General features: G+C 57.0%; 1 protein-coding gene across 3 annotated transcripts; it reads right to left on the bottom strand.

The window, feature by feature from the left end:
• Positions 1 to 113: 113 nt before the first annotated feature.
• Positions 114 to 14643, bottom strand: Lsr (lipolysis stimulated lipoprotein receptor). 3 transcript variants are annotated; one of them, XM_021641464.2, is made up of 10 exons: positions 14510 to 14643; positions 13306 to 13650; positions 7682 to 7801; positions 4826 to 4882; positions 4142 to 4288; positions 1499 to 1660; positions 1322 to 1381; positions 1098 to 1229; positions 321 to 940; positions 114 to 238 (listed from the first exon to the last, which is right to left on the bottom strand). In XM_021641464.2, exons 1-10 carry the CDS (start codon positions 14601 to 14603, stop codon positions 203 to 205), a joined length of 1773 nt encoding a protein of 590 aa, XP_021497139.1. In that variant the 5' UTR covers positions 14604 to 14643; the 3' UTR covers positions 114 to 202. The 3 variants fall into 3 exon arrangements, with proteins under 3 accessions (XP_021497139.1, XP_060222668.1, XP_021497147.1); XM_060366685.1 differs by lacking the exon at positions 14510 to 14643 and adding an exon at positions 13902 to 13992; XM_021641472.2 differs by lacking the exon at positions 4826 to 4882.
• Positions 14644 to 14659: the final 16 nt, after the last annotated feature.

Genomic DNA, 14659 nt, shown 5'->3' on the forward strand with positions numbered 1-14659 from the left:
CCGAGGAGAGGGCAGGAGGCCTGTCTCTAGTCCCTTCCTTCCTGCACTGGTCCCCCTCCAACCCCCCACCCCGACCCCCGACCCCATCTCATGTAGCAAAACAGACGCTCAGATCGTGTGATTAGGTATTTTATTAGACTCGGTGAACAGTTCCATCAATATTCCAAGTAAAAAAAAAAAAAGCTACATACAAAACGTGGGATCAGACGACTAAACTTTCCCGACTCAGGGCCAAATTCTGTAAAGGGAATAAAAAAAGATAAGTGTGAACTGGACAGGCCGGGGTCTGGGAGGGCTGAGGTCGGGGGTTCATGGCTTACCTTTTTCATCCGCCGCTCCCTGGAGGCCTGGGACTCAGTCTCTGAGTAAGGCGGAGGCGCTGGCGGATAGTTGTCCTCTTCCTCCTCCTCCTCCTCCTCCCGGTAGAGTCTCCTCTCCCCAGACCCCTTTTTCTTTAAGGCCTCTTCTAAGAGTCGCCCGTCATACTGAGGGTCCCGTGACCTGAAGCCAGCATCCCGGGGATCGCGGGGTCGCTGACGGGACCTGGGGTCAGCACGCCGATCCCTAGGCCTGAAGTCGTCGTAGTAGTGGGGGTCTCGGGAATGTGGCAAATCCCGGGGATCATCGAGGTCATCCCGGCTGCGACTTCTGGGAGGTGCATAGGCCCGTCCCTTCCTTCCACTACTTGGGGGAGAAGACCGTCCGGATTCAGTGGAGCCAGGCCGGTTGATGTCATCCAGAGCGTCCACGGAGCGGGCTCGCGGCCGCCCGGACCCCCAGCCACCCCTTGGTTGTCCTTGAACGGGTTCCTGCTCCCATGGCCTGGGACTCCTGGGCGAGTGGCGACTCCACTCCTCATCCCTGATGGGGGTAAGGGCGGGAGGCCTGGAAGGCCGGGATCGCCAGTCATCTTCATGGAGGGAGGTGACCTCACTCATGGCTGTAGAAAAAGGGAGATGTCACAGGTACTGAGATGGGCCCAACCCTGTCACCCATAGGCTCATGCCCTCCCCCGGGAGCCCTGCAGGCAAGGGGTGTCTGTGCGAGATTCATGGGTAGTATGCTTTCACCCCCTTAGACTCAGGCCTGCAGCTCACCCCGCTCCACTCGGCCATTGGGAGGGCCAGGCCGGGAAGGGTCAAAGTTGGCTAGCTCCTTCTCCATGTAGTATAGGACCCTCATGGAGTCATCCTGCTGGCTAGCCCGGATCCTGTAGCCACTTCGCACTTCTGAGGAGAGGAACAAGGTGGTTGGTTGGGGGTGGGGGGCACATGTGGGCCAGCCCTCCAGGCACATCAGCCTCACGATTGCAGGTTCTTACCTGAAGAGACACTGCCGTCCACGTCACTCATGAGCGGTACCTGAGAGCTGTGGCCACCAACTGAGAGAGACTGGTCGTCAGGGACTGAGCACTCTGGAGCAAAGCTGGGCACCCCCACTCTCCCATGCTCCCTTCTGGCCCTACCCCACCCCTTGTCTGGCTTCCCCAGGGCCTCACCTGAGCTGTTCCTGTTGAAGTCTCCAGGGTACCCGTAGGTAGGACCCATGGGAATCATGGCAGGCGGTGGTGGAGGGGTCTTGGCAGGAGAGAGGTGGGTGTAGATGCTGGGCCCATAGATGCTGGGGGCGCCCGAGGTGGCCGCTTTGCCGGCAGCATAAACTGGGGGGGCACATGGACAAGAGGAAGGCGATCAGAAGCAATAGTGTCCCACAATGGGATGGGATTCTGGGGGACATGGGTGTGCCCCTCTGTATCATTCCTACAGTACTGTAGGTTAGGGGATACGGCCTTCACCAAGTCCCCACTTCCTGTCAAGACCAGGGGTGCACACTGGTAGATGAGGGCCCCAATCTGCACATGATGGTGGCTTGCCAACAGTCGACAATGGAAAGGTTTCATGTGAAACTCCAGGGTATGTCATCTGTGTTTTGGTACTGGGAAAGGATCCCAGAACCTCAGGCTTCCTAGGTGTTTTTCCACAGAGCAAACCCCCAGCCCCCAATTTGTCTTCTGCCTGGGCCTCATAAGTAGCCCAGGCAGATCATAAACTCACCATGTAGCCAGGACCTTTCATCTTGTGACCCTCCTGCCTCAGCTATCCCAGAAACCGCGAATGACAGCCCTGAATCTAAAGACATCAGTGGGCCCTGTTCTGGGCCACTACAGTCCCCGTGAGCTGGGGGAAAGTCTCGTCGGCTGGGTTCACAGCGTCCTGTCACCCCCCAGGCGCTGTCCCTGGAGGCCAGGGAAGACGGGCGCAGAGCAGGCTTGTTACCTTGCCTGCTCCACAGAGAAGTACGGCAGCACCTTCATGCCTTCCAACTCCCGGCCACCTCCATCCCACCCAGCCGGCTGGCTCTAGCTTGACAGCTCAAGGGTAAAATCTTCCTTCTCAGGCTAGAGGCTGGGCGGCAGTTCCTAACTCATTTCACCTGATCTAGCCAGGCTTGGTGGTACAGGCCTATAACACCAGCCATTACTTTTCGTGTGTGTGTGTGTGTGTGTGCATTTTGGTGTAGGTACCTGTGGAGACCAAAGGGATAAGATAGGCTTGAAGCTGACAGGTGCCGGAAAACAAATTTTGGTCCTCTGCATGGGAGCAAGTGGTCTTTACCCTGAGCCATCTCCATCTCTCCAGTTGTTTGTTTGTTTGTTTGTTTTCAATAGTGTTTCTGTCCTGGAACTTGCTTTGTAGATCAAGTTGGCCTTGAACTCACAGAGTACTGGGGCTAAAGGCAGGCACTACCACGCCCAGGTAACCTCTGCAGTCTTGAAGGGCTACAGAGTCTTAAGGCCAGCCAGCCCAAGTTAGTGAGGCCTGAGACTGTAGGGTAGTGGTCAGAGTGCTTGGGTGGCATGCTTAAGGGCCTGGGTTCAAAAAGTCACTGGACCCTACTTGGCACTCCAGAGGCTCGGAGGCCCTTTGCTCCTCTGATTTGGAGGCAGATGACTTAAGTGCTCAGCTCTTTCCTTGAGGGGCCCCTTCATTAGTTCACTATTGGTTAGGTTATAATTAGCAGCTCCATGGTACTTCCTGTTAGGCAGAAAGAACTGGGGCAGAGCAGGACTCCATGGGGAGGCACAGGCTCCCTGGGTATGTGACAGTGGAGTCTAGATGGCTGAAGTGTGGGCTTGGGACCCAGCCCCAGCAGCCTTAGTTCGCACAGCTTCTAGGGGAAACTCCGCATCTGTAAAACCGCAAAGCTTCAAGCACACAGTGTGGTGGCTTCATCCTGGGACCATGGCTCAGGTCACAGCCGGGGCACGGCAGGCCTCCCTGATCTGTGCACCAGCTCACTGCCCAAGAGGAGCAGGCGTGGGACATGCTGGGTCCCACCAAATGCTATCCACACAGAAACCTCGAAAGCTCCTGCTGGGCAGAGTTCTGCCAGAACTGCAACAGCCTGGCCTCAAGGCCCCACCAGGCCAGTTCTTTCCTGTGGGCTATGTACCAGGGCACAGGGCTCTCTAGACAGCCTCCCAGAGATGGCTAAAGGTTGACAGCTTTGTCCCGTCAAGGGGCAGAGGAGGATGGCATTGCCCACTTCTCCCATTTCCCCTCTGCGTCACGTATCTGCTTCCTTCATGTCTGGTCCCGGATTCCTAGTCCTCCACAGGTACCCACCTGGATGTGATGGATACGCCTCAAGGCTCCACAGAAGATGTGCAGAACCTGCTTGTTCCTTACCGTTCCACTTAAGGTCTTTGTTTGTTTGAGACAGGATCCTGTGTAGCCCAGGATAGCCTCGAACCTCTGAGTTCCCTGTCCTCACCTTTCCACAGTGCTGGCTGGGTTTGCCTGGGAACACTGTCATACCCACCAGGATTTTGTCTGTAAAGGGGGCTTCACTTTCCTGTGAACAGTATCTTGGGATGTTGGACATGATTTTTGGTGGTCTCATTTTTGAGCCACAGCCGTAAATTATCCTCTCAAAATAAAAAAGCTCAACAGGAGTTAGGTGGTGGCGTTTGCCTAGCCACCACTGGTTTCAATCCCCAACAGGAGAAAAAAAGAAGCCTCCAAAAGAAATAAAATTATGGAGAATAACAGGTTCTGCAGCCTGCTGCGCACACTGCCTGGAAGGCAGGCCAATGGGCCCAGCAGCGTTCCAGAGGGGGTAGCAGGTGAGGGACACTTACGGGCCTCGGGGCAACAGCACTTGTCTGGGCAGCAGGGACATCTGACGTAGCAGCAGCAGGTGTGTGGACAGCACTGGCACCAGCAGATGCCCAGGAGGAGGAAAAGGAGGAGGCCTGCCAGGCAGACCACCACCACAAAGAGCCAGTCTGCAAAGAAAGAACGGGCTGTGAGCTGGGAGAGGTGGGCAGAGCACCCAGGCTCCACAGGGTGCTGTGGAGCCAGCTCTGGGGACGGGGGACTGTTTGCAAAGCTCCTCCGAGAACCTGCCACTGTTACAGCTTGGTTCTCTGTGCCCAAGACGAGGGCGTAGCAACAGAGGGACCCCAAACCCACTACAGCCTGGTACAGTCTCCACACTGGAGACCTTATCCAGAGGTCAAACAGACAAAGCAGAGAGCAAGAGGGAGCCTGGCTGGAGCAACACAAACGGTAGCCCTCAGGACGAGAGAGAGACGAAGCCCAGGAGACAGAGGAGGCACCAGTCACTCGAGTCCCCTGCCCACACCCCAGAGCCTTCTCAACCAGCCCAGGCCACCCCAAGCCCACAGCCAGGCCACTAGGTGTCAGAGTGGGGCAGGTTTAGTGGAGGACCACAGCGGGAAGTAGTTAGGGGGGAGGATACTAGAAATACAAGCAGTCTATTGGGGGCCAGCAAGACCCTCCGAGGGGTTCCACCCCCATACCTTCCAAGGGCCCCGCCCGAAAACCAGGTAGGAGCTCAGGGGCCTCTGAGGTCCTGCCTGGAGGGACAAAAGAGAGACAAGATTATGTTGGGCATGGGCGGCTCAAGCCATTGCCCTGAAGAACTGCCAGCCTCAACTGGACAGTGGAGAACAGACCCTGAACAGAGGGAGGCAGTGCGGCCTAGGGCAGTCCTGGCTGGTCACATATGCCTTCTACCCTGCCACGGGGGCCCCTTCACATACGCCAAGGATCCTAAGGGTTTCAGCCTGGCACTCCCAGCTCTCCCACCCACACAGGTCCTGCTGGGCACAGTAGGTGTACCCTAGTGTCCAGCTGTAATGGTCCTGACTTGAAATCCTGCGGCCTCAGCCTCCTGAGCTCCAGGGTTACAGGCGTGAGCCACCACTCAAAATGAGGAACTTTTGGCAACATACGTCTGCTGAGGGAGTCAGCCATTCTTATTTAGGGATGTGGCCACTGGCTGGCTCGCCCATCCTCCAGTGAATGGTGCCACAGCCATGCACAATAATAACTGGGCTGTTACTTTTCTTTTTTAAAGATGCATTTGGGAAAGGAACATATTGGGGCAAGCTGGACGTAGGGAATGGGGTATGAGCACACGTATAACCAATACCTATACTTGTGTGAAGTTGACGAAGAATAATTATAGAAAAATTCAAATTTAAATAGTAAAATATGAAAAAACTATGATACCAAGTATGTCCTAATGAATGAATCTAATGACACTATCATCTGTTTTTGAAGTGCTGGGGGCTGAACCCAGGACCTCACGATGGCGAAGCATGTGCGCCCCAGCTACACTCCAGCCCACAACAGTCTTTTCCGTGGAGTGAGAGGCCATGAAGGCACGTTAAAATCATACACGGTCCTGGTTCTGTGTCCCAGGAAGGGTCACACACATAAGTTTCAAGACCTCTCAGGTGGCACGGAGGCCCTGGGCCCCACCAGCCTTGTCATGAGAGTGCCCACGTGCACGCCAGCACGCCTCTCTCCAGCACATGCGCACTGGAACGCGGGGCTTGGTGCTGGCCACCTCTCCAGTCCCAGCACTTGGTTCCTGAGGCAGGAGCACCAGGTGTCTAAAATGCACCGAGCTACACGATGGAGGTCACATGCACTCCTGGCTCACAATACACAAAAACCCCAAATCTGTGGTCAAAGGGCCAAAACTCTGTCACTAGGTGCACCCACACGCCCCTTTTCCTCCGAGGGCACAGCCGGGGTTTCCCCTGGCTCCCTGACTCACTCCACTCCCCACCCCATCCCATGGCTAACATTATGCAGTTATCTTGGGATTTTAAAGACGTCTCAGTTCCAGCCAGTTGTGGTGGTTCATGCTATAATGTAAGCGCTCAAGAGGGAGGAGGTTTTGGGGGAGGTTATCGCCACTTCAAGCCAATTTAGGCTGCAGTGAGACCCTGTTTCAAAAAAAAAAGTTCCTAGTTCAATTTTAATATGATAAACAACTAGGTATAAGCCACATGGGACACAACTTGTGAGATCCTGAGTGATTCCAGGAACTGCTGAGAGGACATGCCAATAAAGCCCTGAGCTCACGGGAGGGGAGTCCGCCCCTCGCCCTCCGCCCTGTGGCCTGTTCCCAGCATGCACTTGTTCTCTTCCTCTGAGGATGGCGCTGCACTGATGGGGCTTCTGTCACTTACAGTACACGCGGTGCATGTGCTGGCTTCTGACTGGCCCTGGCAAGGAAGCCACCTGGCCAGACTGGAGCCCCTGGGGACACGCTACCCTGCCCCTGCCATCCGAGTCCTTTCAGGCACACTCAAACTTCCACACACTGCCTAAGTCACACACAGCACCGCCCCAAAAGGGCAGAAGACAAACTCTGTGTCTGGTCAGGGTATACTGTGACCCTTTGGGATGTGGCAGAAGGTAGGGCCAACCCCAGCTATACAGCTAGCCTTTCGATGCAGGGTACATGGAAAAAATATTCAAAAGATGCAACAAAACTCCGTCTTAAAATAGGTTTTACTATGTAGCTCAGGCTGGCTAGAAATTCACTGTGTAGCTCCGACTAGCCTGAAATTCAATGTAGCCTAGGTCATCCTGAAAGGGACATCAAGACTGGCCCAGAACTCTGGATTGTATCGACTCAGCCTCCCATGAGGGAGGGATTCCAGCATGGGCCACCACCCTCTCAAAACACTCCACCGTATCAAACACGCACAGACTGGCTGTCTGCTGTTACCCTCTCAGCAACCACGTAACAGCTCGCACTGTAACATAATTGCTTCATCAGACACTCTAAGTAACCCTGGACAATGGAAAGGTTGCCATTCTGTGTGAGTGCTCCACTGGCTTCCCTAGGGACCCAGAACAGACCCCCCACCCCCCAGTCAGGGAGGTTCTCACTTCCAATCACTCTGCCCACGTGTGAGGTTGTTTCTGTTTGTTTGTTTTTCTCTCTATTTTGTGGCTCTGTCTGTCCTGGAATAGACCTGGCTGGCCTCAAACTCTGAGATGCGCCTGCTTCTGCCCCTGCCTCCAGGTGCTGGGATTAGAAGCTTGCACACACCCCCACCCCATGTCTGGGTTGTTAGAAGCAGAGACTCGCTGGGGGTAGGCTCCTCGGTTATCTCCACTCTCTGACTCTGGCTGATCTGAATGCCATAGAAGGAAGGGTCCTGTCTGGGGTGCAGGGCACGGAGAAGCCCAAGTGACTGGCAGTCCCGCAAGGCAGGGAGCAAAGCAGGCGACAGGGCCCAGCACGGGAGCTAGATGACAGAGGGTGGACACACAAGAGTGGACAAACGGAGTACCAGTTCCCTCTCTCCGCCCTCCTGCCCGGGCCCTCTGAGCCCTGCCCCACTCACCAAGGACAATGAGCTCTGCATACGCTTCGTTGTTGCCGCCCAGATCCTGGGCTGAGACCACGGAGCAGTAATACACCCCACTGTCCCCCCAGGCTGTCTGCTCGAAGGTCAGGTCAGCATCTAGGGCAGGGAGAGACAGTATGAAGACAGCCTCAGGGGAGGGCACTAGTAAGATCAACAGGGGCTGAGTCCCACACCTTAGGAAGGGTGCCGGGCACAAGTGAAAAAAAGCTTGTGTTGTTTCTGAGATAGGGTTTCTCTGTGTAGCCTTGGCTGTCCTGAACTCACTTTGTAGACCAGGCTGGCCTCGAACTCACAGAGCTCCACCTGCCTCTGCCTCCCAGAGTGCTGGGATTACAGGTGTGTGCCACTGCACCTGGCGAGTCAAGTGAAAAGAAAATGATTCACTGGGGCTGGAGAGATGGCTGGTCAGTTAGGAGCACGTGTTGGTCTTGCTGAGAACCCAGGGAGAGCTCCCAGCACCGATATGACAGCTCACAACCATCTCTAACTCCAGATCCAGGGGATCCAATGTCCTCCTTGACGTCCCCAGGCACCCGGCAAGAATGTGGTACAGACATAAACACAGGCACAAAACACCCACACACGTAGAAATCAGGAATTAAATCGTTAGGCTTTGTTTGATGGTCTCCCAATATGTAGCCCAGGCTGGCCTTGAACTGGAAAGCCTGCCACCTCAGCTTCCCAAGTGCTGGGATTGCAGACAAGCACCACCCCATCCCACTAAAGTGAAACCGTTCGTCTAACAGCGTGCTCCTCTTTACGTATGGCTCTCCACACCTAACAGGGTTCCCTGAAGCTATCTGGGTGCCAGGCATGGCGGCACAGGCTGCTCTGTGTGCTCCTCCTGCACACAGAGACGGAGGCAGTACGGTCTCAAGCTGAACACCAGTTTGGGCCACACAGTCTGACCGTGTCTCCAAAGAAACAAACACCCGAGGTGCAGTGGTAGAATGTTCGCCTAGCCCACAGAGCCCCTGCGCCGACATGAACCAAAGAAACCCAGTCCAGGAGGTGGGCATCGCTCTCACTGTGGTCGGGGTGCAGTCTCTGGCGGGGACGATGACCTAATCCAGCCGAAGGCCGGGACAGTCCGGCTGCAGCGCCTGGGCTTCCAACCCAGACGCATGCTCCTCACCAGCTCTCAGAGCCAAGTCCAACCTCCGTCATCCGGCCTCGGGGTGGGGGTGCAAAACAGGGAAGCAAACTAACCAGGCCAGATCCCAGATATGAGATGCCACCAACGAGCGGGCGTGACAGGTGTGGGAGAGCCCGACACTCCCAGCCCCAAGCCCACCCTCCCGTTCTGTCCCCACATTCCAGGTCAGTCCCAGGGCTTGGGGACGCGCTGGCCAGAAGCAGCCCCGGGCAAAGGAGCCTGCTAATTATATCACTAATGAAAGTCTTTAGCACTTCCGGCTTCCTCTCTACTGCTCAGGCCCTAATTAGTTACATCCTTTAATCCACCTAGCAAGGCGGGACCGGGAAACCTCTGCTCGCAGGCTCTGCCTCAGTGGTGGCGTTTCTTCTAGCCAACAGAATCCCAGGGTCTTCTCAGCCACAGGCTCCCGGTGACCTGCCTGCCACCCCGTCTCAGGGGCCCAGGAGCCGGCATGGCAACCTGTCCACTCATGCCTAGGTCAGCAATTAACCTTCGGTGTCTACAGGCATGGCACCTAGCACCCAAGGGCACACCAGCTACTAAGGGCTAAAGCTTCCTCAGAAAGAAACCCCTTTCCACAACCAGTCACGCCAAATCCAGTCCCCAGGCCCGCAACCCCCCAGCAGTGTCTCTGGTCACTGGATGACCTCACTGGCCTTCAGCCTGTCCTCTGCGCCAGCTCCGGGCACGTTCCTTCTTGTTACTCAGGCCCCGACCTGGAGGAGCCCTCCCTGGCTACCCAACCCACACCCGCCTTCCGACGCCTGTCACCCTGCTCAAGCGCTAGTTCCCACGTCTTCACCTGTGACGGACAACATGGCAGAAGAGTGGATTCGGCCTCCTCGGCTGACTGAGTCCGTCTCTCCTTGGCTTTTATTGCCGGTCCCAGAGTTCCAGCCACCCGGTTATCAAACAAACACCCGACCCGAACACTCGGCCTTCGACCTGGCTGAGGGGATGGTGGCAGTCCATGACCTCCAGCTCTGGGGAGGTTAAGGCAGGAGGATGGAGAGTTTGAAGGCAGCCTGGACCACGCAGAGAGAACACCTCAAGCCCTACCGGCAACAAACAACAAAAGCAGACGACAAACCGCATGGACTATTCCCGGAAGCGTGTGTCAGTAACCTCCGTTAGAAAGCGAAGGTTTGCTGGGCTTGGTGGCCCACGCCTGTGATCCCAGCACTCGGGGAGGCAGAGGCTGGCACATCTCCATGAGTTCAAGGCCAGCCTGGTCTACAAAGTCCAGAACAGCCAAGGGAAACCGTCTCAAAGCACCAAAAAGAAAAGAAGCCAAGGTTCTCAGTGTGGCCGAAGGCCCCCTGAGGTTCCCTGGCCTTTCCAGTGGACTTGCAGCTCGCACTCATTTTACAGTACAACCCCCCTCCCCAACCCTCCCCGTTAACCACTCCAGAACATTCAAAGGCATGTTCCATGTAACATGTAATCTCACAGCAGAACAAAGCTGCTTGGAAACTCTTGCTTCTACTGAGCTAGGCCAGTAGGGAAGTTTTGTGACAACTGTGAGTTCAATGCCAGCCTGGGCTGCAGAGTGAAATCATGAACAGAGAAGACAGGAAAGCTCCCAGAATTCCTCCGTTCGGGAAGGCGGTTCGGGAGTTCTGAGAAGAATCCAGACCCTTCGTGGAGGAAAGCTCCTCCTTAGGGTGCTTCAGACCCAGGTTAGAACACATGCTGCCTATCAGACGGTGAGGATAAAGGACACGACCTACGAGTGCCAGAAGGTGCCAGGCGTGGAGGCGGGGGCTGCGCAGCTCCGGGAAGGCTGCCCGGGATAACCTTGGAGGAATGAAGGCCTCTCCAAGGCCAGGCGTCCAGCTGCTGTTGACCACAGAGATCCTCCTCCATTGCAGACAACCCTTCCTTATCCTTCCACACAAGCCTCCAAACCTCGGGAACTCAGGGCTGCCTTAACAGTCCAGCTTTTCCGCACTGCTCTCTGAAGCCAGGACTCCCCACTGACATGCCCAGGGCACAACACTGGTGTCTGTCGGGTGCTCTGAACCAGGGCACCCACGGTTAATGTCCTCGAAGTGACCACGAGGAGACCCTCGATTCGTGGGATTGGCTGAGAGGGAGTCTCATGGGCCGTGCTGTCTCCCACGGGCCTATGGTTTTGATCACTGCTCCGTGACCCATGCACTCTGCAGCAAGCCTCTCCCAAAGCTGAAGGAGTGAGCAGGAACCCCCTGCCAAGGGAAATGATTACATAGGCCAGGCATTAAAACCAGGGGCCTCCAGGACCACATCTAGGCCTTGCTGTATTGTATTTGGCCTACGCGATGTTTTCAGAACCCATGAAAAGGAAGGTTTTTCCGGCTTCTTTTGATCTCTCCTGAGGCCTGGGTCCACCTCCTTCCTCTGGGGCACACCCTGTTCCTGGTCCCTGCTGGCCCCCGAGATCACAGGGGCTGAGCACCGATTCCATGGGTGAGGTGAGAGGCCAAGGTACTGGTCTCCCGTGGGAGAGGCCAGGCTCTTCCCCGGCCATGTCCTGACTCCTTACTTAAACACAGCAGAGGGAGGCCCTGTGTTTCCAGAGGTCCTCGGGGGTCCTGTCCGGACCACTCAGAATAGGGGGCACACGGATCCAACCACCAGAGGAAGCCAACACTGGGGCTCCCGACATAACACACCACACACCCCAAAGCAAGAGGAGCGGAAGGCAGGTGCTGGGAGGTGGGCAGTTATGTTTTCAGTCATTTTTGCAGTTCTCGGGGATAACCTCACCTGTACCAGACAGGCTCTGCTCCACCGGGCTGCACCGCAGGCCTCTTTTTACCGTTTTCACTTGAGTGGCCCCTGCTGGCCTTGAACCTTGAATTTCTGCTACACATATACCACCTCAGCCTCCAGAGTGGGACAGGCCACACTTACTTTCCTTCATAAAAACTAGGGGGGCGAGAGACAATCAAAGCCGAAGGGGAAGAAAGCTCTCACGGCTACCGGGACTTCTGAAAGGACGGCCACTTAACTCCACCACTGAGACAGGCCAGCAGGAGGGGCCCGGTCTCTGAGGTCTCCGGGGCACGAGGTTCCCCCGGGGATATACCCCGATGGACACTGCCGAGTTCTGCGCCCCTCAGAGCGCACTCAGTTCCAGCCAGCCTTCAAGGCTGTTGTCTTGTACCTGTGGTGTTCTGATCAGGGTTGGGCAGTTAGGCCCAGCGTTAGCCCGCAAAAAGCCCTCCCTCTCCCTAGCCAAGGGCAGCAGGAGCTTACTGCTCGCTGCCCTGTTCCCCCTTCCCTTCGGATTCTTCAAATCGCGCTGGCAAAGACGGCGCCCCCCAGTCATTCCACACACCCCCAAGCGCTACTGCCTGCCCAGCCTGTGAAGCCATCTGAACCTCCCTTCTTTTTTCTTTTCTTTTCTTCAGCCTGAGACGGGGACTCACGTAGCCAGGCTGGCCTCCAGCTTGCTCCAGAGCCGACAGTGGTCTTAACTCCTCATCTACCTTCACCTCCCCAACACTGGGATCACAAGTGTGCACCACCCCGCCCGGTGCGCGCGCTCTAAGCCTTCTTTTCAGGCACTCTGGGGCAGGGGCAGGATCCGGGCTATTCAGCCTCTGAGAGCACCCGGGACACAGGAGATCCTTGACAAACAACCGAGTCAGTGGCCGTGGACAGAACTCAGGGTTAGGGCACTGGCCTAGAATCCACTACTGAGAGTTGGGGGGGGGGGTGACTAGAGCGTGCCAAGCCACCAGGCAACAAAAGAAAGAATGAATGAATGAATGAATGAATGAGGGGGGGACTAGGACTATGGGGGGGGGAATTCGAGCTCAGCTGTATAACCCCCAGCAAGTCACTTGTTTCCAGGGCCCTTCGTGGGGGCGGAGGCAGGGGGGAAATGACGACGATAGAATGGAATTACTCAATTACTGTGTGGTCTGCCCGAGTTAACCCACTCCAGGTCAATCTAAATCAGGCCTTGGGTCTCACTCTATGTAGCACATGCTGGTCTTGAACTCAAAATCCTCCTGCCTCAGCCTCCCAAATGCTGGGATTACAGGCGTGCCACCGCAGCTGGCCAACGCATTGCTTTCTATTGCTGGCATTTTCGGCACTGGCTATAAAACAGACCCCTGCTGTAAGCTCCACTAGTTTTCCGCTGTCGTGGTTCTACCGCCAAGCCTCTGACACTGTATGTTCAAGTCCGTCTCCCTTGCGCTACTGTGTGCTCAACAAGAGTGACCTGATGGCTTTATTTCTGTGTTCCCCGAGCCTGGACCAACGGGGCTGAACTGTGGGGCAGTGGACGGAAGCGGAGATGGATGGAGAAGCTGGTGGGCGGATGGATGAACACACCGATGGGCGAGTGGAGAAACGAAGGATCCCTCCCTTCCTCAGCCCACTGAAGATGAGACACCCCCCCCCATCCCCACCAGCCACTGGGCCTCCTCCCACCAGCCCCACATACTTCCGGTAATGGTGATCCTCCGGCCTTGGTAGTGGTCTCCCAGGGTCACGGCGTTGCCCTGCTTGGTGGCCACCACCCTGACGGTGCGCACGCTGTCCTGGCACTCCACGTAGGGGTTGTAGCCGGGGTTGCCCGCTGCCAGCTGGGCATTGATCTGGTTGTCCACGCTGGCCGGGGAGAAGGCGTCGGCAACGCGGTCCCGGCAGAAGGACTTGTACTTCCAGATGACGATGGGGACGCTGAGCGTGCTGCTCATCTGGTAGGTGCAGGGCAGCGTCACGGGCTGGAACAGGATCACTACGTGGTAGGGGTCAGACACGGTCACCTGCACGGCGCTGGCAGGGTCTGGGGACAAGAGGAGCGTCACGGGGACCGCCGCGGCCGGGGGGTCCCACGCCGGCAGCAAGCCGCGGCACCTGACAGCGTTCGCGGTTCAGGGCGCCTGACCTGCTGTCCTTAATCCCCGCACCTGGCGAGGCAGGTCGGATAATTACGCCCATTTTTATACACCCACGGGGCTGAAAAGCGAGAAATACGTAGCCACGCGAGTCAGGTCCTTGGAATTCCTCACCCTACCAAGAGACTTCAAAACGCACACGTAGATGAAGCCCTAGGCCCGCTCCCGAGACTCCATTCAACAGGCCAGAAGAGCGCTGGCCCGCGGAAGATGGCATAAGGTTCAAAAGTCCATCCACCCTACTGATACCCGGGAGGTGGGTGGGGTGGGGAGTCCCCAATTCCACACCCACTCCACGGCAGGGCCCTGCTCCTCAAGCTTTTCGCCTGATCCAGCCCTCTCCCCCCCGTTACCCCAACATTCAGAAATCCTGGGGCGCGGCCAAGATCCCTGTGGCTGGCCCTTCCCACGATGGGGGGTTGGGGGCTTGCTCCTGCCCACAAAGGGTCCCCTTCTCCGGACAATCCCAGGGTTAGGATCCCCGGAGTTTCACTTCCTGTTATCTCCAACAAAGGCGGAGGAGCGGGCTGGGCGCGCCACGGGAAGGAATTCCCCTCCTCGGGTACACCGGGGTCTCCCCAGCAGGCGGGTCCCGGAGGTCTCGAACCTGTTGCGTTCTGGCGCCAACCCTCACGCCTCCCCCTCCCCGGTCTCGGCTCCTCCAGGGCAGGTGAGAACCGCAGCCCTCCATCCACCCCATGGGGCGCCCTCCCGCCGTCCCGCAGCACCGGGGACCCCACTCCTTACCTGGGCAGCACGCGATGAGAAGGAGCCACACGAAGGCCACAGTGGCCGGGCGGGAGCCGGGCGCCCCAGCCCACGCGCCGGCCGCCGGCGCCATCGCGGCCGTCCAGCAGCGACGGGGCCCGCGCGTCCCCTCCCAAGTCTCCCGAGAGT

This window comes from Meriones unguiculatus, chromosome 14 (genome assembly GCF_030254825.1).
Source record: "Meriones unguiculatus strain TT.TT164.6M chromosome 14, Bangor_MerUng_6.1, whole genome shotgun sequence".
In the NCBI taxonomy this organism is placed as follows: domain Eukaryota; kingdom Metazoa; phylum Chordata; class Mammalia; order Rodentia; family Muridae; genus Meriones; species Meriones unguiculatus.

What these genes read in the sequence shown, in the direction of transcription:
- Lsr (XM_021641464.2), bottom strand. Translation starts at nt 14,603, where the DNA reads ATGGCGCCGGCGGCCGGCGCGTGGGCTGGGGCGCCCGGCTCCCGCCCG. An exon ending in TCGGGCGGGGCCCTTGGAAG is followed by an intron (nt 4,289 to 4,825) that starts GTATGGGGGTGG and finishes CTTTCTTTGCAG; the next exon opens with ACTGGCTCTTTGTGGTGGTG. An exon ending in GTGCTGTTGCCCCGAGGCCC is followed by an intron (nt 1,661 to 4,141) that starts GTAAGTGTCCCT and finishes GTGCCCCCCCAG; the next exon opens with TTTATGCTGCCGGCAAAGCG.